At 42.6% G+C, this 20,059-nt stretch overlaps 1 protein-coding gene across 3 annotated transcripts in view; it reads left to right on the forward strand.

Annotated features, from left to right (window-relative positions):
• The window catches only part of TEK (TEK receptor tyrosine kinase), a 105,616-nt gene that overhangs the window by 45,861 nt on the left and 39,696 nt on the right, over window positions 1-20,059 (forward strand). For all 3 annotated transcript variants that reach the window (XM_060609609.3, XM_060609607.3, XM_060609608.3), the window contains exons 3-8: window positions 8,823-8,933; window positions 9,806-9,958; window positions 13,573-13,704; window positions 14,273-14,413; window positions 15,396-15,524; window positions 18,968-19,119. In XM_060609609.3, the coding sequence (XP_060465592.1) occupies window positions 8,823-8,933; window positions 9,806-9,958; window positions 13,573-13,704; window positions 14,273-14,413; window positions 15,396-15,524; window positions 18,968-19,119 (818 nt within the window). The remainder of the gene's footprint in view (window positions 1-8,822; window positions 8,934-9,805; window positions 9,959-13,572; window positions 13,705-14,272; window positions 14,414-15,395; window positions 15,525-18,967; window positions 19,120-20,059) is intronic.

Here is a 20,059-nt window from a genome sequence, read left to right on the forward strand (position 1 = left end):
CACCAGAGCTTTGAAGGGAGATGTTGAGGGCCTTTTGCAAAGGGCTCAGGGGGGCTGGGGGCCAGGAGGGAAGGGGGGTCGTGTATAACTCTTTGCTACCACTCCCCAAGGCAGTGATGTAATAGAGACTTTCTCCCAAGATACAAGTGGCTCTAAGCTAAATCTTTAGGCCGATCCTGATGGCAGTTGGAGGAGACAGTGTTGTGAACATTATTTAATGATTCTATTTTACCCCAGGACTCCCAGGCCTGGCCAGGCAGGTAGACTTCTGGTATCTTGGTGCTGTCTGCTGGGAAGATGGTACAGAATTCCAGCAGAGATGACCTTTCCTTGTTCTGACTCAAATGATCTGGCCACTCAGTCATCAGCCCTTTTTACTGGGCTGGTCATACCTTTAATGAAGGAGTCCTTTCCAAATTGATGTCATCATAACCACAGGGACTGTGGCCTGCGAATGTGTCATTTCATGAGATAATGACTGTGTGAACTCTTCGGGGTTTGATTTGTAATCATAAAACTGATCCAGATAAATAACACACTTCTACACATTTCTCTTATTGGCAGGTGGTGGTTGTTGTTGTTGTTTTGTTTTGTTTTTTGTTTTTGTTTGTTTTTTTTTATATAGGAGTCTGCATTGTTTTAGACCAGTGTTTCTCAACACTGAACGTGCTTATAAATTTCCCATAGGTCTTGGTAAAATGCAGACTCTGGTTCAGTAGGTCCTTGAGGAGAGTCCTGAGATCATACATGCCTAACAATGCCCCTGGTGATCAGGTGCCTCTGGGCTGTGGACCACACTTCCAGTAGCAAGGGTGGAGAATCAGCCTCTAGCTGGGGTCCACCTGAAAACATTTCTCTGAATTTGCTAACATTGGTAATTAGAAGATTTGAAGGCAGCAAGCTCATTTTCAAGTCAAAAATGATAAAATTGCTATTCATGACAAATGAAGGAAAAGGTTTTCTTAGCAAAACTGCAATGTTCACCTTTAGATGACACAAGGGTGAGTGGGAAAAGTGCACAGCAGACATTCCCAGGAAGGCAGCTCTCCACTGAGGGGAGAGAGTCTGAGCAAAGGGATGTGAGGTGTGCCAAAGCTATCATGGCTAAAAAGTCAACTCTATTATTTTTTGCCTGTGTCATTCGGGATTTGACCTGTGTAAAGAGTTATGTCTCTTTGCTGATAATTCCCCATTCTGAATGAAGATAATCTGAGATTTGTCCCCAGTGACTTCATAGGAATGAAATATGAAGTGCTGCTGTGCTCTTTCCGGGCTGGCTTGGGGCTCAACTTGACAGTGTAGAAAGAAGAACCTGTAGAGAGTATTAAATCAGAACGTTGGGAGTCAAAGACCAATGACTGTTCCAAACTGACAGTCAAGGCCAGCACAGGTAAAGGAGAACTTAAATTCAGTTACATGAGGTAAAAGCAGACTTGATAATGTGGAGATGATGCCTTTTAGTCTCCTTTCCCCTGACTTTTAGTTCCATCTCCACCATTTATCAGCTCTGTGGCCTTGGGCAAGTTACTTAGCACCTATTGGTCTCTGTTTTCATCATTTGTGTAACGAGCACACTAACAATACCTTCAAAACTGTATTCAGTTTTAAATAAGGTATCTACCAAAAGCCAGTTCCCATGAGTGCATTCATATTAAGATTTGATTGACACCACAGATGTGTTGCTAAAAGCTTGGGTGACATGAAACATTGTAGAATAAGTTACATAATAACAATAGCAGTTTGTAAATGTTGGGAATGGAATTTGAAGCCAAGTGATCCGACTGCAGAGCCTGTGTGGATGACCACCCCAAACCCTCGGTATATCCCTTCCGCTTACTGTGAACTGCCCTCCCCGATTCTGAACACTTGTTGGGAACAGAACAGCTCCAATGGAAACCCTGCAAAGCAGCCCAGGGCACAGTGAAGGTAGTTTGGGTGGGTTTGAGCTTGGCTGTGCAACTAAATGGTACCATGAAGGCAAGTTACTTCACTGAAATCATGTTTCCTCCTTTGAAAAATATCACCAGGATAGAGATTTTCCCCTGTACATTTGAGGATCAAATGAGAAGACCACCAACCTATCTGGCTCATTGTAAACGTTCAATAATTATCATAGTGTCCTGGAATAAGCAATAATTAAGTGAGACTATTTTCTACTCAGTTGTGGAAAAAATTGAATACCATTCATTAACATAATCGGTATACAAAATTTATACAAAACAGAAAAATAGGTAGTACTTTCTTTCCTGCATTCATTTTTTTAAATGTTTATTTATTTATTTTTGAGAGAGAGAGAGAGGGTGTGTGCACAAGAGGGGGAGGGGCAGAGAGAAGGAGAGAAAGAGTCCCAAGCTGTGGGTTTGCGTCCCCACGATCTGTGAGATCATGACCTGAGCTGAAATCATGAGTCAGATGCCTAACTGACTGAGCCACCCAGGTGCCCCCTTTCCTATGTTGTAATAACAACATCTCAGGTTGGTGAAAGGATTCTGTATCTTTTACCGACCATCCAGTAGCTGAAATACGGTGTGAGGAAAGTGATATCCTTTATGTGAATCAGGAAAACCTCTACAACGGTGTCTTCATGGTACTATTAATTCCCTAGTAACACATAATGGGATCTCAGAGGTGTCTGCCCAGGGACACAGCAGGATAGGATAAACATGTATCCCAGCTTGCTGCTGACTCATGCATCTGGGGAGGAAGTGGAAAATCCATTTGAGATGTGCCAAAACATGCTTAATTTGGCTCGCACACTCCACATGGCCAAACTGTTTTTTATCAATGGCATCATGCAAAAAAAAAATCAAAAGCAATTTGTTCAAACCTCCCTGGTGATTTCATTTGGGGGTCGGGAGGTATAAATGAAGTTTGAAATATTTTCACATGCAAGCGGCTGTCTCAGAGTTTTCCATCAGGAGGAAACACAGGTTATTTCCTTCCTATTTTCATTCTAGAAATAACTTTAAGAACATCAGACCTTCCAAACACCATTTGTGAAGTTGACAGAGAGGAGCCATTAGTATCAAAAAAATTTTTTTTTAATGTTTATTTATTTTTGAGACAGAGAGAGAACATGAACAGGGGAGGGGCAGAGAGAGAGGGAGACACAGAATCTGAAACAGGCTCCAGGCTCTGAGCTGTCAGCACAGAGCCCGACGCGGGGCTCGAACTCACGGACCGCGAGATCATGACCTGAGCCGAAGTCGGCCGCTTAACCGACTGAGCCACCCAGGCGCCCCGCCATTTGTATCTAAATAACACAAATGAATGTGTTAAAAGCCTAAAGAAAATAGGAAAATTTGAAATCCGATCCATTCATTTATTCTTTCATTCCACGAGTATTCTTAGGTGTCTCTTTGTGTCACACATGGGAGGTACAGCGATGGTAGCATGTCCTGAGTGTTTACCTGCCTGACATTCCCCCAGCACCTTTATATACATTACTGTGTAATTAAGTCTTTACCAAACGTGTATCTGGTGCTGATTATTATGACCCTGTATTAATAGATGAGGCCTTTGGCTATTGTAACTTAGATGCATTCACACACCTAGTATCCACTGTTGGACCTAGGAAGGATAACCCAGGCTGATCCCAGAAGCCAGGCCCTAACCAACACCCTGTGCTGCCTTCCAAAACAGACGTGCCCTTGTGTCCAGGAGGGTTCAGTCTAGCAGGGCAGCTGTGCTGTTGGGGCCTGGAAGGGGAAAGTGCAGGGCATTTGGAGAACAGCCTTGGGGCACTTACCCTGGGTCCCAGGGGGTGAGTAAGGCCCCTGGAGAAAGGGACATCTACATGGAGACTGAAGAGGAGTGGGACTTGGTCAGACACAGGGAAAAAGCAGGAGCAGAGGAGGGAGGAAGCTCATTACTTGCCTGGGAGTGGTCACGTGGTCCACTGCAGACTGAACATAGTTCACAATGGCTGCAGTTAAGAGCTAAGGCTGTGGGACTGGAATAAGAGGAGTGTGGAGAGCGGGTGTGGTTCAATAAGTGGGGGCGTCTTGAGATTGTGTCTCAACTTTAACTCTTACCGTCAGGAGGCCTGGAGTAAGGGACTAAGTCACCCTTAACGCCATCTCCCACATGGGTAGACACAGGATACAACATCTTCACAGCACTGTCGCAAAATTGCACAAAATAATAATGGACATGAAACTACCCTTAGTCTAACATGAACGGAGGTACCCAAAATTGAACTCAATTATTTTACATCCCTGAGAAGCCTCTTTGTTTATAACTGTTACTATCATCGATTCTCTTCTCCGGCCCTTAAGGAAAAAGTGGATCATGTTCTTAGTTAAGTTCTGTCAGTTAATTAGCCCATCTAGATCATGTTACTCAAGTCATTTTTGAACCCAGGCCCTAGCAATCTCATTTTTAAATGAGGTAATAGGACTTCACAGCCTTTTGAGTGCTAATGTTATATAACCTAGGAGAGGCTTCCAGAGCTGAGTTACCTAGTTCAAACCCTGACTCTCCCATGAAATTGCTGTGTGATTTTAGACAAGTTACTTAGCCTCTCTGTACTTTAATTTCCTCATTTGTAAAATTAGGATAATTGTAGTAACTATCTGATAGAGGTATTATGAAAATTAACTATGTGTGAAGTGCTTAGAAAAAGTAGTGCCTGATAGTAGGCACTATTATTTATTTATTTTAAATCCAAGTTAGTTAACATATAGTGTAATAATGGTTTCAGGAGTAGAATTTAGTGATTCATCTCTTACATATAATACCCGGTGCTCATGCCAACAAGTGCCCTCCTTAATGCCCATCACCCGTTTAGCCCATCCCCCTACCCACCTCCCCTCCAGCAACCCTCGGTTTGTTCTTTTTAGTTAAGAGTCCCTTATGGTTTGCTTCCCTTTCTCTTTTTATCTTGTTTTTCCTCCCTTTCTCCTATGTTCATCTATTTTGTCTCTTAAGTTCCACATATGAGTGAAATCATATATTTATCTTTCTCTGACTGACTTATTTCCCTTAGCATAATACATTGTAGTTTCATCCACATTGTTGCAAATGGCAAGATTTCATTCTTTTTCATTGCCAAGTAGTATTCCAGTGTGTGTATATAAGGAAATGTAGTGCCTGCTAGTAGGAACTGTTGAAAGGTGCTTACGGTTTTCACGGTACAGTCAAGTCACATGACATTAGTCTGTGTGTACTGTGTGCAAGCTGGGCTTCTGCATCATCAAAGTACAGCATGGAAGGTTGTAGACCCCTTTGTTAGTACCTGGCAGAGAACAATCAACCTCGAGCCAGGAATGCAGGACGTGGCAGGTTGGACAGCAGTGGAACTCTACTATGATTGTTTCTACCTAAGGAAACAGGAGCTTAAAAGGCACAAGGTCTGTAATAATAAAAATCCACAGAGTGGGAATGGGGTGGGGAAGAAAAGCCCCATTGGAGTGGAGCCTCGGGGAATCTCTATTCCTTTTCAGAATACAATGCTGAGTGAGAAGTCTGGGGTTAGCTAAACAGTCTTCACACAAAGGGGCAGAAAATATAAACAAACCACTTAGAAAGGAACAACAGCATGAAATGGTCAAAAAAGATTCTCACAGGCGCCCAGGAGCATGTCTCAGAGAGCAGGAGCTGCTCCTGTTAGGATTGCTCATGGGCGCATCTTGTCAGAGTGAGAGGGCGCCCAGTGAAGTCCCCCTGCCAGTCCCTGCATGGTTGATCCACGTCAGTACCAGTGAGCAAGCTGCCACTCATGTCCATCCTGCACAGCTCAGCACAGCAGTGTTGCTGTTGGTTTATATTTGGGCAGGATACTGGCCTCTTCTAAGTACCCACAGGTTTGGCATCCATTATTTAATATTCCTAACAACCTTTCAAAGTAAATACTTTTGGGGCGCCTGGGTGGGTGGCTCAGTCGGTTAAGTGTCCAACTTCGGCTCAGGTCATGATCTTGTGGTTCACAAGTTCAAGCCCCGTGTGGGGCTCTGTGCTGACAGCTCCGAGCCTGGAGCCTGCTTCGGATTCTGTGTCTCCATCTCTCTCTGCCCTTCCCCAGTTTGCACCCTGTCTCTCTCTCTCTCAAAAGTGGATAAACACTAAAAAATAAACAAAGTAAATACTTCTACTTCCCAATTACAGACAAGTAAGCAGAGATGTTCACAGGTTAAGTAACTCATTCAAAGAGGTCTAGTAACTGGCAGAGGGTGGCCTCAAGCTCAGGACTGTCCTCTTCCAGAGCTCATGGTGCCCTTTGATCTATACCATTCTCCCTCTAAGGTTGCCCCATGTCACTGTGTCATTGCCTGCACCAAAGGCATTTATGTGGATGTCCTGGCAGGGCATCAGGCCTGGGTCAGCAGGCACAGAGGAGAATGGGCAGCTGAACCAAAAGCTGAGACCTTCTGAGTATAGTTCAAGGCATCTTCTGCCCTCACAGGGTAGCTCTCCAAGCCCATGGTGTGCATAGTACTGAATCAGCCTCTCTCAAGCCACCTGTCTGAAAGCCACAGAAGCGGCAGGAAGGAAGGCTGATTCACCGGGTGGTCCTCAGCAGGCTTGGTCCTAGGCTGAAACTCCATAGCTCTCCAAACCTTAGGGTACAAGGTGTTTTGCTATTGATTTCTAATTTAGGTGCCTCCTAGTCAGAGAATTTGTTCTATAGGATATTGTGTCTTTTTATTTATAGAGATGTGCTTTGTGGCTTAATAAGGGAGGCAATATGCCTGAACGTACGGTCACATAGCTGGGTATGGGGATCCATGAATAGCCAACAGATCTTTAATTGTGTTATTCAGATTTTTTTTTTTTTTTTTTTTTTTTTTTTTTTTGTCCTTAGTAATTTTTGGTCTGTTTGTTGAATCGGCTTCTAAAGGTTTCTACTATGCTTGTGGATTTGTCAGTTTATTTCATTCTGTCAGCTTCTGTTTCATGGATTTTGAAGCACTGTTGTTATAGATGCTTATACAAGTTCAGGATTGCTCTTTCATTTTTTTGGAAGTTTATTTATTTATTTTGAGAGAGAGAGGGAGAGAGAGCATCCCAAGCAGGCTCTGTGCTGTCAGCGTGGAGCCCGACTTGGGGCTCGATCCTACAAACCTTGAGATCATGACCTGAGCTGAAATAAGAGTAAGACATTGAATTGACTGAGCTACCCTGGTGCCTCCCATTTTTCAGTCATTATGTAAAGATCATATTTATCCCTAAAATTTTGTTTTGCCTTGAAAGTAAATGATGTTTTTCTGATATAAATATTGCAATACCAGCTTCTTTCAAATAGTGTAAGTCTGGTGTCTATTTTTCTCACCCTTATTCTCAATGTTATGTGTCATTACATTTAATGTGTAGCTCATGAAAAAAATAGATATTTTAATTCATTCTGAGATTCTCTGGCTTTTGATGTATATTTGGCATAATCTATATTTTCTTTATGCTGTGATTTTTATTTGGACTTATTCCTCTCCTTTTAGGTCTTTTTATTTCCATTTTCTCCTGCTCTCCATGTTTAGGAAAGTTATAGATTATTTTTATTTATTTACTTTTTATTTTAAAGTGAGAGAGAGAGAGATTGTACAAGCCAGGGAGAGGGGCAGAGGGAGAAAGAGAATCTTAAGCAGGTTCCACACTCAGTGTGGAGCCCCACATGGAGCTCAATCCCACAACCCTGGAATCGTGACCTGAGCCAAAATCAAGAGTCAGACACTCAACCAAGTGAGCCAGGCAAGTGCCCCAGAAAGTTATATATTCTGATTATCTTCTCCTAGTGGTGATCCTTAAATTTTAAAAATTGGCTTAACTTGTATGTCAGTTATAGCTCAATAAAGCTGAAAAATTTTAAAATTGGCTTACCTTAATAGAGACTAAAATTAATCACACCTCCATTCTTGTAATTGTGGCTCTCTGTAGATTATGGTATAAATTAAGGAAATTCAGAAACTGTTGTGGCTGGAAGAATGTTAGAACATGTAATTCACACATCTTGTCCAACAAACCAAGAGACTCGGGCACTGTTATGTTCTAAGGCTGACACAAAGACAGATGTTTCCAAAATGGTTTTATAAGCCAAATGTGCAGTAGCTTCCCCAGTGTCCTTCCAGTACTGCCCAGTCCCATAACTGTGTCAGTATATGTGTGTGTGTGTGTGTGTGTGTGTGTGTGTGTGTGTGTGTATTTAATTATATATTTATATAGTAATGTATATCTAATTATATATTTATAATTATGTAACAAACATATAATTATATATATATGTATGTGTATGTGTGTGTGTATCCTGGGTCCCATCATTGCCTTAGTGTTCAATATTCCATTATTTACACCATTAGTAATAAGTCCAGCATGATGCTAATTCCATTTGAGAAATGCTTAGGGCATTCTAAAGCAATTAGAATTATCTGGATCCCCACAACGGAAAAGGACCACCACCCAGAAGGGACAAGTCATTTGGCAAATGTTTAACCATTTCTATTCCTCTCCACTCTGAGAAAACTTGGTAGGGATTGGAGAAGGATGGCTGATTCATCGTTTTAGTTTATGGTTAATCTCAGGTCTTAGTTTGATAACACATATTAATCAGCATAAAGTCCTTTTCTCCCCCAATAGTTGTATGGGAAAAAATGTGTATATGTAGGTGGTGTGTACATTCTTACAGTTTTACAGAGAAAATGACTGTTCCTTTCATCATATTCTTCAAAACCTTAATGAAGTTTGAAACCCATTAGCTGTCATTGTCTTTTAGATCCTACACTTGAGCTGACTCCTGGCAAATGCTCGCCCTCATCTTCTGAATTTGTAGTTCAGTTGCTCCTGGAGAAAGTGTGTCCCCTCATCTCACTTGTTTGTTTTCTCTCTTTTAAAAGCTTCCTTCCTACCAGCTACTTTAACCATGACTGTGGACAGGGGAGATAACGTGAACATATCTTTCAAAAAGGTGTTGATTAGAGAAGAAGATGCAGTGATTTACAAAAATGGTGAGTATGTGTTTTGTTTCCTTCCAGCACCATGATGTGAGACATCAGATAACGCAAAACATGTTGTTGGATCATTACCCTGGTGCAGTCTGGTGGGCAGATGTTTGAAGTAAAGCGCTATGATGCAAGCCCATTGAATTTTATTAAAGAAGCTCTAATAGGCAGTGTGGTTGGTTGCTTCATCAAGCAAAGTACAGATTCATATACGTATATGAATGTACGTACATTTTGTATTTATGAATGTGTAATACGGAATTGTGAATGTACAATAAAACCACATCATGATGTGATGAGTGAGGTTCCAAGTCCAGCCATGTAAAATGTGAGGTTGTTTGATTGCGAGGTTAAGGAGATGACCAGGCTGAGACTGGGAAGCCAACTGGCAGTGGTTCTGGGAGTCCAACTGTGCTGTACAAATCTGTCCAGGTCCAACTATGGGTTTGGCACCACCTGGTGGCAGTTGCCGGACCCAGGTGAAATATTGATGGGGACTATTCTGAGTCCTATGGATGGATGGGACTTCCAGATTGGTGTAGTGATTCTAGGTATCTCCTGGTTACTTGGTTAGTTGGCAGGGGTACCTTTGCCCGTTCATCTCTCCCTGCAGAAGATAAGCACTTTAGCTTTACCTCTGTCTTCGTATGTTTGGTGGTAGATTGCGTAGACTAAACTGCCTGCTCTCTCACTGTACCTTTCTCACTTTTTGGGAGAGCATTGAATAGCTCAGCCTTTTCATTCTTCTCCTACATCCACTATGCTAGAGCACATTTTCTGTATCCAGTCAGGGAGAGCTGACGAAATGGAGAGGTCAGATGGGGAGACAGGAGTGTCTGCATGTGACCCACTGTTCTCCACCTTTCTCCCTTCACCAGGTTCCTTCATCCACTCAGTGCCCCGGCACGAAGTACCTGATATTTTAGAAGTTCATCTGCCTCATGCTCAGCCCCAGGATGCTGGAGTGTACTCAGCCAGGTACATAGGAGGAAACCTCTTCACCTCGGCCTTCACCAGGCTGATAGTCCGGAGTAAGTGATTGAGAGGCCACAGTCTGTAATGATTTGGTTGTTAGGATTTTTAGTTACAAGTAACAGAAGCTGACTCTGGCTACTTAAGCAAAAACCAGGGATTGGTTGAAAGTATATTAAGGACTCTTAAAAATTGGTGGAACAGCTGACAAGCAAGTTTCCAGAAAAGATAGGCCCCAGGGAGGATCTGGGGCCCAGCATTGGTGGTGGCAGATGGACTCTCTCTCTAGGATGCTTCTCTTAGCCTAACTGTGCTTCAGCAATGTTTCTTTTACTTCCAAAGTTTGAATTCCCAGGGTAATGAATCAGACTGGCCTAACATATGCTAGATGTCTACTGGCCTAGACCAATGAGCTATAGTCAAGTGCAGAACCACATACCACAGTGCGGGCCCTAGGACCTCCCACTTGAATAGCAGCATCATTCCATAGGAAGAGGGAATCACAGTGAATTGGGCAGTCTCCCTGAAAAGTATCTGCTACGTGGGGAGGAATTGGGTCTTCTAGGTAGGTCTAATATGTAAACATTAAGTCTCCTATAAATCCCACACTTTACAGATCATGTAACACTCAAATGGGATTTCTGTTTTCATGTTTGAAAAATGTGCATGAAGTAAAACTAGTAAAAGCTCCCCCACCCTCTTACAACTACCAAAGTGGGGAGTCACCATCCACCATTAGTTTTTATAAGAGATTGATTTATAGAGAGAAAAACTTGCCTTGAATTTTCCCGGCTCTGCCAAGCCTTCATGCTCTTAAATACCCAGACCTAAGTATTTGGGCCACTCTGTCATTCTAATGATCGGAATCTCTAACTCATCAACAGTTTTGCTTTTGCTTTGCATTATATTCATTTATTCATTCGTTTGTTCAACAAATGTGTATTGATCATAACTCTGTGTCCAGCATTGTGTTGGTATGAAAATACAAGGATAATAAGATGAATCCCTGTCACCTCGGAATGGTAGTAGAAGTATGAAAAGTGTGGTTCATCTGGTTTGGTCAAGTGAAATCTCCTTTTATCCCACTGCTCTCATGGAGAGTCCAAATGGCAAAAGCACAGTTTATCTTCATTTCATTTAGATGTACCAGCAGTACTCAGAGTCTGAAGTATGTAGGCACATTTTCTAGCAATATCAGAAACATCAGATGTTGACCTATGGTAAAAGACTTAGCTTTCTTTTTCTTATGTTTTTAAAATTTATTTATTCTGAGAGAGAGAGTGAACGTGCAAGTGGGGGAGGGGCAGAGAGAGAGAGAGAGAGAGAGAGAGAGAGAGAGAGAGAGAAAGGGGGGGGGGCGGGCAGAATTCCAAGCAGGCTCCATGCTTGTCAGTGCAGAGCCCAACCTGAGACTTGATCACAAACCTCAGAATCATGACCTGAGCCGAAAACCAGGAGTCGGACGCTTAATCGACTGAGTCACCCAGGTGCCCCTAACATTTTTTTTTAATGTGAAAACAAACATAACTTAATGTAGACTAGAATTTGAAACTCACCTGATTTTTAAAGATAAAGTGAAAGATTTCAAACACATTTTTATCTCTAGCTTATACCTTGAGATTGCTAGGAACACATGTTCATTCCTTTGCTGTTTTTAGGAGTATTTTGGTGGAAGTATTTGAGAAGCATGGCTAATATCTAAAATCGTTCTAAGAAAGTTTGAATTAGGCTACAACCCATCCCATTTAAGAGTATTTTTCCCCAGTATGATTTATTTGATATTTTAAGAAATGATGTACAGGGGCGCCTCAGTTGGTTGAGCGTCCAACCTCAGCTCAGGTCATGATCTCACACTCCATGAGTTTGAGTCCTGTGTTGGGCTCTGTGCTCACAGCTTGGAGCCTGGAGCCTGCTTCGGATTCTGTGTCTTCCTCTCTCTCTGCCCCTCCCCTGCTCATGCTCTGTCTCTCTCTGTCTTAAAAATAAATGAAGACATGAAAAAAAATTAAAAAAAAAAAAAAGAAAAGAAATGAGGTATAGCCAAAGGCATTTGTCCATTTCTCATAACTGTAGGGTGTCTCTCTAGGACGAATTGAAACCTAGGAATAATCGGTGCATAAAGACTTCATGTTAAAAATCACACTGGTTTTATCTATAGGATTTCTCTCCAATATAAATTCTCTCTCTGATAAAAGATCTCTCACAACCATTGAGTTTATAGGATTTCTCTCTGTATGCATGAGTATTTGGTTTCCTGAAATATAAAACCTCAGGGTGTTTGAAGAAAATCATAGAAGCCTGATTGCTCATCAAAAACATCTATGATTGCATAGAAGCCTGTTGCTCATCAACAAACTCTACCTGGCTTCTTCATCCCCAAGAGGTCACCCCAAGTCTTTCCCCAATCTTTATTCTTTCACCCTTGCCAGGATTAGGGGAGAAGCTGGGACAGGTCTATAGAGAAGTATATAGTTAGAGACATAGTTTCATATAAGAGAAAGCCCACTATCATCTCCATAGGCTGCCATCATTAGTTTTCAACATGTGCAGATAACTTGTGGTCTGGCTCTCAAGAAATCACTAATCGTGCAGAAGTATTTTTCCCTTTATATATTAAGGCATGTAAATATTAGCTTTTAGACATTTTGTAGCTTTATCTATTAAGTGGAAGTCTGTAAGAAAGGGTCCGGGTAGACAGTCTTCCTGCTTATTTCAGAGAAAATACTGATAACCAGGAGTTCTTGCCAAAGCAGTTATAAAGTTACATCAGCTGTAGGCACAGGTCCAAGCTTACCACTGTGAGACTAATATTCAGGGACAAAGACACTAGTTGCTTTCAGATGAGAAATTAAATTCCTGACCACAAAGAATCATCCAAATCCCCCTGAGTTTTTTCCCTTACATCAGAAGGTGTCCTTGGATATAATTAATCACCGAAAATCACCTGGTGCGAATTTCCATGAAAAAGAATCTAGAAGCATTTTACCATTCTTGTATTTTGGGTTCTGTGTGTCTTGCTTCACTTCTTGTATGTTCTTGAAAAACTAGGTGAATGCTACTAGCTTCTGCTTGCTTTTTTAGCTGACTCTTTGCTCTACGTACTTTAGACCGGAGATTTTCACACTCTGGCATGCATTCTCTGGAGGACTTGGTAAACGTGGTTGCTAGACCACCTCCAGGGTTCTCATTCATTAGGTCATGGATGGGGAGTACGTTTGAGGTTGGCATCTCCAGCAGATTTCCAGGTACTGGAGAAGCTGTTGGTCAGGGATCACACTTTGAAAACCATTGCTCTATCTCTAACCATTCCCACAGCTCTTGAACACGCCAGGCTTTCCTCCCCTATCTCGCTTTTGCTCAGAACACACTCTGCAGCCTGTCTTGTTTGCTAATTACATGGTCCTGCAGATTCAACTCACACACACCTCCTCTGGGAAGCCTTCCTGTGTATCCTCTTCCATCCCCAAGACAGGATTAGATACTCCTTGTCTTTATTTCGATCCTTATTTCCTGTTTCCATGTCTGTTTTTCATATAAGACCATTAACTTTTAGAGAGCAAAGATTATCTTCATTTACCAGTGTCCACTAAAATGACTGACGGGTCGTGGGTGCCCAGTAAATGTTTGCTGAGTTAATGTGCTCTACTCACCAGAGCCTTGTTTTCCTTGAAAGGATGTGAAGCTCAGAAGTGGGGACCTGAATGCAACCGCATCTGCACTGTTTGTATGAACAACGGTATCTGCCATGAGGATACAGGAGAATGCATTTGTCCACCTGGGTTTATGGGGAGGACATGTGAGAAGGGTAAGTCAAGAGTACTTGCTGAGTAAGTTATAGATTTCAAAAGCCGTCATTGCTGGATTTAGAATTCGAACCCTGGGCACAATTGGGAACAGAAACTAAATGGCTTGTGTTAGGCCATATGGTAACTTGGTGTGAATTGGAAAAAGGTATCCTGGGGCACCTGGGTGGCTCAGTCGGTTAAGCGGCCGACTTCAGCCCAGGTCATGATCTCGCGGTCCGTGAGTTCGAGCCCCGCGTCCGGCTCTGTGCTGACAGCTCAGAGCCTGGAGCCTGTTTCAGATTATGTGTCTCCCTCTCTCTGACCCTCCCCCGTTCATGCTTTGTCTCTCTCTGTCTCAAAAATAAATAAAAAAACGCTAAAAAAAATTTAAAAAAAAAAAAAAAAAGGAAAAAGGTATCCTTTCCTAGAGGTGCTTGATTGCCGGCCACTGAAAAGCTGTCCGTGCCACAGCTGAGATTGGCTTATTTTCCATATCCACAAGTCTAGGAGAGACCCTTTAAAAGAAGACTCCTACATTCCAAGGGGTTGACTGTTTGACTGTGAGTCCTCTTTTTCTTCCCCTCCAAGCTTGCGAACTGCACACATTCGGCAGAACTTGTAAAGAAAGGTGTAGTGGACCGGAGGGATGCAAGTCGTATGTGTTCTGTCTCCCAGACCCCTACGGGTGTTCCTGTGCCACAGGGTGGCAGGGTCTGCAGTGCAATGAAGGTACGTACCAGTCACACCCCTGAACAGAGAAAGTTCTAGCAGGTATACCAAGGAGGTCCAGCTTGCTGGAAATAATAGTGTGGGATATACCCGGGCTGTCCAGTCAGCGGCCCAATGCTGGGCTACAGGGTTTTGAATCACGGATGTTTTCATCTGAAGTTAATTATGTTTTCATAATTAAGACTCTGGACTTTATAGAATGTACTTCTCATGCATATCACCTGGGGTTCTTATTGAAACACAGGTGCTGATTCCATAGGCCTGGACTGGCACCTGGGCATCTCTGTTTCTAACAAGCTCCCAGATGGTGCTCATGCTGTTGGTTTTCAGACCACACTTGGAGTTGGAAGGCCATAGAGGATTTGTTTTTTCAGTGGGATATAAATATCAGGACTCTTAGGCCCGATCCAGACAGGATTTGGGATATGAACATAGAGGAAGATCTTTTCTTCTGTGGACCTTACTTAGGCAGTACTAACTTCACCTACTCAAAGAGTCCCTCTGCCCTTTCTAAAATATACCTTCCTGTTCAGTGAGACTGAGTGGTATGTGTTTCACAACTTTCAAGTACAGTTTCACACATCCTGTGATACAGTAGCTTGCCACGAACACGCAGTCAAGGTTGCCAGACCCTCTCTCATGAATGCTAATGTGGCGAATTCACCATAGCTCCAAGGGTTGTCAGTATTTACCTCACAAAATCAGCTGCTTCCACATCTGCCATATTGAGAACTATGATGGAGTCCTGGTGATTTGGTAACAATGTTCTGGGGCAGAGCAGTTCAGTAGAAATAGAACCAAGCCACATATGTAACTGATAACTTTCTAGTAGTCCTCTTTAAAAAAAGTTAAAAGTAACAGTGGATATAATTTTTAGGATTTTATCTCACCCGATAAATAGCATAGACAAAACTAGCCACCCACAGCCTTAGTTTTCTCCCTTCCCCCGTGTTAACGGTGGTTCTGGTGTCTTTGTCTGCAGCGTGCCAGCCTGGTTATTATGGGCCAGACTGTAAGCTTACATGCAGGTGCAGCCACGGGGAGACGTGTGATCGGTTCCAAGGATGTCTCTGCTCTCCAGAACGCCAAGGGCTCCAGTGTGAGAAAGAAGGTAAAGCAAGGTAACACTGTAGTTCGGGCCATGTTCAGCATGTCTGAGCTGAGCTTTGCTGGTTATAATTCTTGCCCCAGCAGCCCACATTCCTCAAGCCACTTCTATTTCCATCCAGAAGGTGGGAAGAATATATCCCGAGACCTAAAGGACACCATTCTAGTTCTCTTATGCATGCCCTCATAGTGGCCTTTGTTTCTCCTTCCACTAGGAGTAAACCATAGGCACTTTGTGGCACATTCAATGATGACTGGCTAGCTGAGGGCTCTGCCTACCTCTTGTCCCTTCTCTGGGACCAGTCTTTTCCCTGGATATGCACAACAGAGAAGAACTGCTTTGGAGGGATTTGGACACAGGCTATTTTTGAAAAGCAAGATACAAAAAAGAAGGAAAAACAAAAAGATTACCCTCAAGATGAAATTTTAATAATTCTAGTTCAGAAATTACCCTAGAGCAAAACCTGACCCACAGACCAACTCCAGCCCGCTCTTTTTTTTTTTTTTAATGTTTATTTATTTATTTTGAGATATATATAGAGAGAACCAGCGGGGAAGGGGCAGAGAGAGAGAGCGGGGGTCAGAGGATCCGAAGCAGGTTCTGTGCTGACAGCAGAGAGCTCGATGTGGGGCTTGAACTCATGAATTGTGTGATCATGACCTGAGCCAAAGTCAGCTGCTTAACCAACTGAACCACCCAGGTGCCCCCCAATCCACAATTTTTACAGCTTTATTGAAGCAGAATTTTTATACCATGAAGTTCATCCCTTTTAAATGTACAGTTCAATAATTTTTTTGGTATATTTAGGGTTGTGCAACCATCACCATAATCTAATTTTAGAATGTTTCTGCCATACCAAAAGAAATCTTGTACCTACTGGCTGTAACTCCCGTTTTCTGCTTCTCCCAGCCCCTGGCAACCATTAATTTACTTTGTTTCTGTAGATGTACTTATTCTTGACATTTCATAAACTGTAAGTGGAATTATAGATTATGTGGTCTTTTGTGGCTGGCTTTGTTCATTGACTATACTATTTTGAGGTTTAATTGTATTGTAGCATATATCAGTGCTTCATTCCTTTTTATTTCCCTACCATCTGTTGTTATAAAGAAAATTTTACTGGAACACAGCCACGCTGGTTCCTTTAGAACATATAATGTATGGCTGCTTTCACACCACAGCAGAGTTGAGTAGTTAGTTACTAGAGAACTTTTAGCTTGCAAAGCCGAAAATATGTACTGTCTAGTCCTGTACAGAAAATGTTTGCCAACTCCTGCCCTAGAATATACTTTTTAAAATTAAAAGAAGCATATTTTTGCATATTTTCAAAATATTAATATTAATAGTATTAATACTAAATAATATTATTATTTACAAATAATAAACACATAGCACCTTTTGAATCCTATAAATGTCACTGTTACAGAAAAAAATCTACACTCAGAACAGCAAAACTGAGAGCTTCACAGCTTTTTCTCTGTTCGTTTTTAGAATCAGAACAGATATGGGAGGAAAATACCAACGACTGTTTTCCCAAAGGCTTTGGCTGAGCTTTACATGTTCACTTCTTTCCGCCATGTTCGGACTCTACTGCAGAGTAGGAACCTGGGAGAGTCTAGGAAGGGAGGGAAAGGTCTTGGGGCTGCCGGAGGATCGTGTTGAAAATAGGCAACTGAGAAGCTGAAGGATCTGGATTTTCAATTTTATACCTGCTTTTCTGTTCTAAGTCTGATGTTGCAAGAGGCGTGAGAACCTCAGGCCCAGACCCTGCCCCCCTGGCTTTCAGAGAGCAGTCTCCTTCCCCCCAGTTCTGCTCTCCCTCCCCCTGCACCTTTGACAGCAGGAAACACAAGGCAACAATGAAGGAAAGACTTCACTGGATTAAAAGTATGGAAGCACTTTTGGGACATCTGGGTGGCTCAGTCGGTTAAACATCTGACTCTTGGTTTCGGCTCAGGTCATGATCTCACGGTTCTCAAGGTTGAGCCCTGCATTGGGCTCCAGTCTGACAGTGTGGAGCTTGCTTGGGATTCTCTCTTTCCCTCTCTGTCAGCCCCTCCCCAACTCGCTCTCTCTGTCTCTCTCTCAAAATAAATACACTTTATAAAAAATTAAAATTAAAAAAAATATCAAAGCACTTTTTAAAATTCCTACTCGAGTACCTTCTGATGCTGAAAAATCTGGTAGATTCTTTCTTTTTAAATTTTTTTTTAATATTTATTTTTTGAGAGAGAGAGAGACAAAGACAGAGAGAGCGCGTGAGCATGGGGGAGGGGCAGAGAGAGAGGGAGACACAGAATCTGAAGCAGGCTCCACGGTCTGAGCTGTCAGCACAGAGCCCGATGCAGGGCTCGAACCCACACACCGTGAGATCATGACCTGAGCCGAAGTCAGCCATTTAACTGACTGAGCCACACAGGTGCCCCCAAAATCTGGTAGATTCTAATCATAATCCCTTCAAGTCTACAGATATATCAAGGAATTACCTCTGCCGTTATTAGACTTCTTTCCCTCCTGCTCCATACCCTTTCCTCATCATAATCTGGGCCCGAGAAACAAGATATCAATATAAAATATCAACATTGTGTTTACTGTGGCCTCCCCCTGCCCCTCCATAAAACAGCATGTAAGTCACTGCCGCTCTGGGGGCACTTACATCATCCACATTCCTCACTAAGTGATGGACTGCTTTCTGCCTTATTTCACGTTTACTTACGAAGGGTCTGAGGTTCTCAAATACCTTACGATTGAGAATAAAATTGTTCTATTTCAGGATTATCCATTCTACTACATAGGTATTCAGCAAGGAGTCATGATACCCTTGTTGCTACCAGAGACCTTTACTTTCAGTATTGGCAGCAACACTTTTGATTGGCTGTTGCCTAGAAACCAATCTGGGGCAGTTATAGTCTACTTCGGGCATGTAAATGTGAATGTTTTTAATAGCCTGCTACTTGGAGATTCCCAATCAATGAGACATGTCTTGTATATCAGAACGGAGGATCAGCAAATAGGTGGGGTCATTGGCTGAGTCAATGAGAACCTAGTTTTGAGTTTTTTTTTTCTTTGCTTTTGTTTTTGTTAACATTTTCTTAAAAAGTAAAAGGAGCTGAAAAGTAAGGCCAGGGGGATGTGGCCATGATAATCATTTTAATATAGAGACTGTCCATCCCAGATCCATGGAGGAGAGCAGGGCATTATGGCAGAGTGTGGACTCTGGATTCATACAGATCTGAGCTTGATTCTGGACTCAGAGCCTCAGTCTCCTCATCTGTAAAATGGGGACTACAAGAGCATACCCCCTAAAAGTGTATTATGTGATGATAAAATGATATAACATTTGCAGAGTTCTTACCTGGGGTGTAACTTGCTAAATGGTAGCTGCTTGTATTACTCTTGCTGCTGTGTTAAAGATTAGATGCCACAATGCTGTTTTCTTCATGCAGGCATGCCAAGGATGGTCCCAAAGATAGAGGATTTGCCGGATCACATAGAAGTAAACAGTGGTAAATTTAATCCCATCTGCAAGGCGTCTGGTTGGCCACTGCCTGCTAATGAAGAAATGACTCTCGTGAAGCCAGATGGAACAGTGCTCCATGTAAGAGTCATTCTTAACCTGTCTCCTGACACCACTAGATGCTTTCTATGCAGTAATCCACTCACTAAAGGCTAGATTCCACACAAGGCTTGTGTCCTCCTAAGCCAGTGTACTGTTAGCTTTGACAAAATGCCATGTCTCTGGGGAGGTAGAGCAGATTCAACACAGCCTGGTCAGAGCTATGGTGCAAGGTTGGAAATAGACCACCACAGTCTATCCACCAAGGCTGGCACTCATCCTGCAGAACTTTCCAACTGTGTGTGTTGAGAAGTATGTATCAGCCTGTGCAAGACTCGGCCCCCCGAACTATCCCCATGTTCTAACTTCTCCTATCAGGAAGAATGAGGCGGTCTTGTGGCCACCAAAGTGTGTGGTAAGGTAGGTGTGGCCCCATGAATCAGCAGGAGATGCACGTGTTACCCCCCAGTGCTATCAGGAAATGGTGCTTTGATGACTGGTCTACTTCTACAACGCTTTTGGGAGCAAAAATTAGCAGAGTGTAAAAGAGGGGAGTTCAGCACAGTCCTTTTGACTCTAGATGAATCTGCTCCCACGTTTCCTGTTCAGAAACCGTGATCCATGGAATCCCTTGGATCTGAGGACATTCCTTGGCCCTCCTACTACTTCACTCTGCCCTTGCTGGCGCTCAGCTCTGGTTAGTGTGCTGTAATAGCAGTTCTTCTCTGCTGGAAAGGACTAAACAACTTATCCAATATGTTTGCCTTTTTTCTCCCAACAATCCCAAATGCAGCACAGACAGGACTTCCCCAAATTTCTCTGTGTCACAAGTGATGAGAAAGTTGATGTATTTTCTTATCCAAAGATTTTGAAATGGTTACCTTTTTTTCTCTCAAAGATGATTGAACATCACCTTGACAATAGGGTAGATGCGAGTGACCTCTTGAGGGCAGGATAGGTAGAAAATGTGCCATTACTGGTG

The sequence above is a fragment of the Panthera onca genome, chromosome D4, assembly GCF_046562875.1.
Source record: "Panthera onca isolate mPanOnc1 chromosome D4, mPanOnc1 haplotype 2, whole genome shotgun sequence".
NCBI classification, from domain to species: domain Eukaryota; kingdom Metazoa; phylum Chordata; class Mammalia; order Carnivora; family Felidae; genus Panthera; species Panthera onca.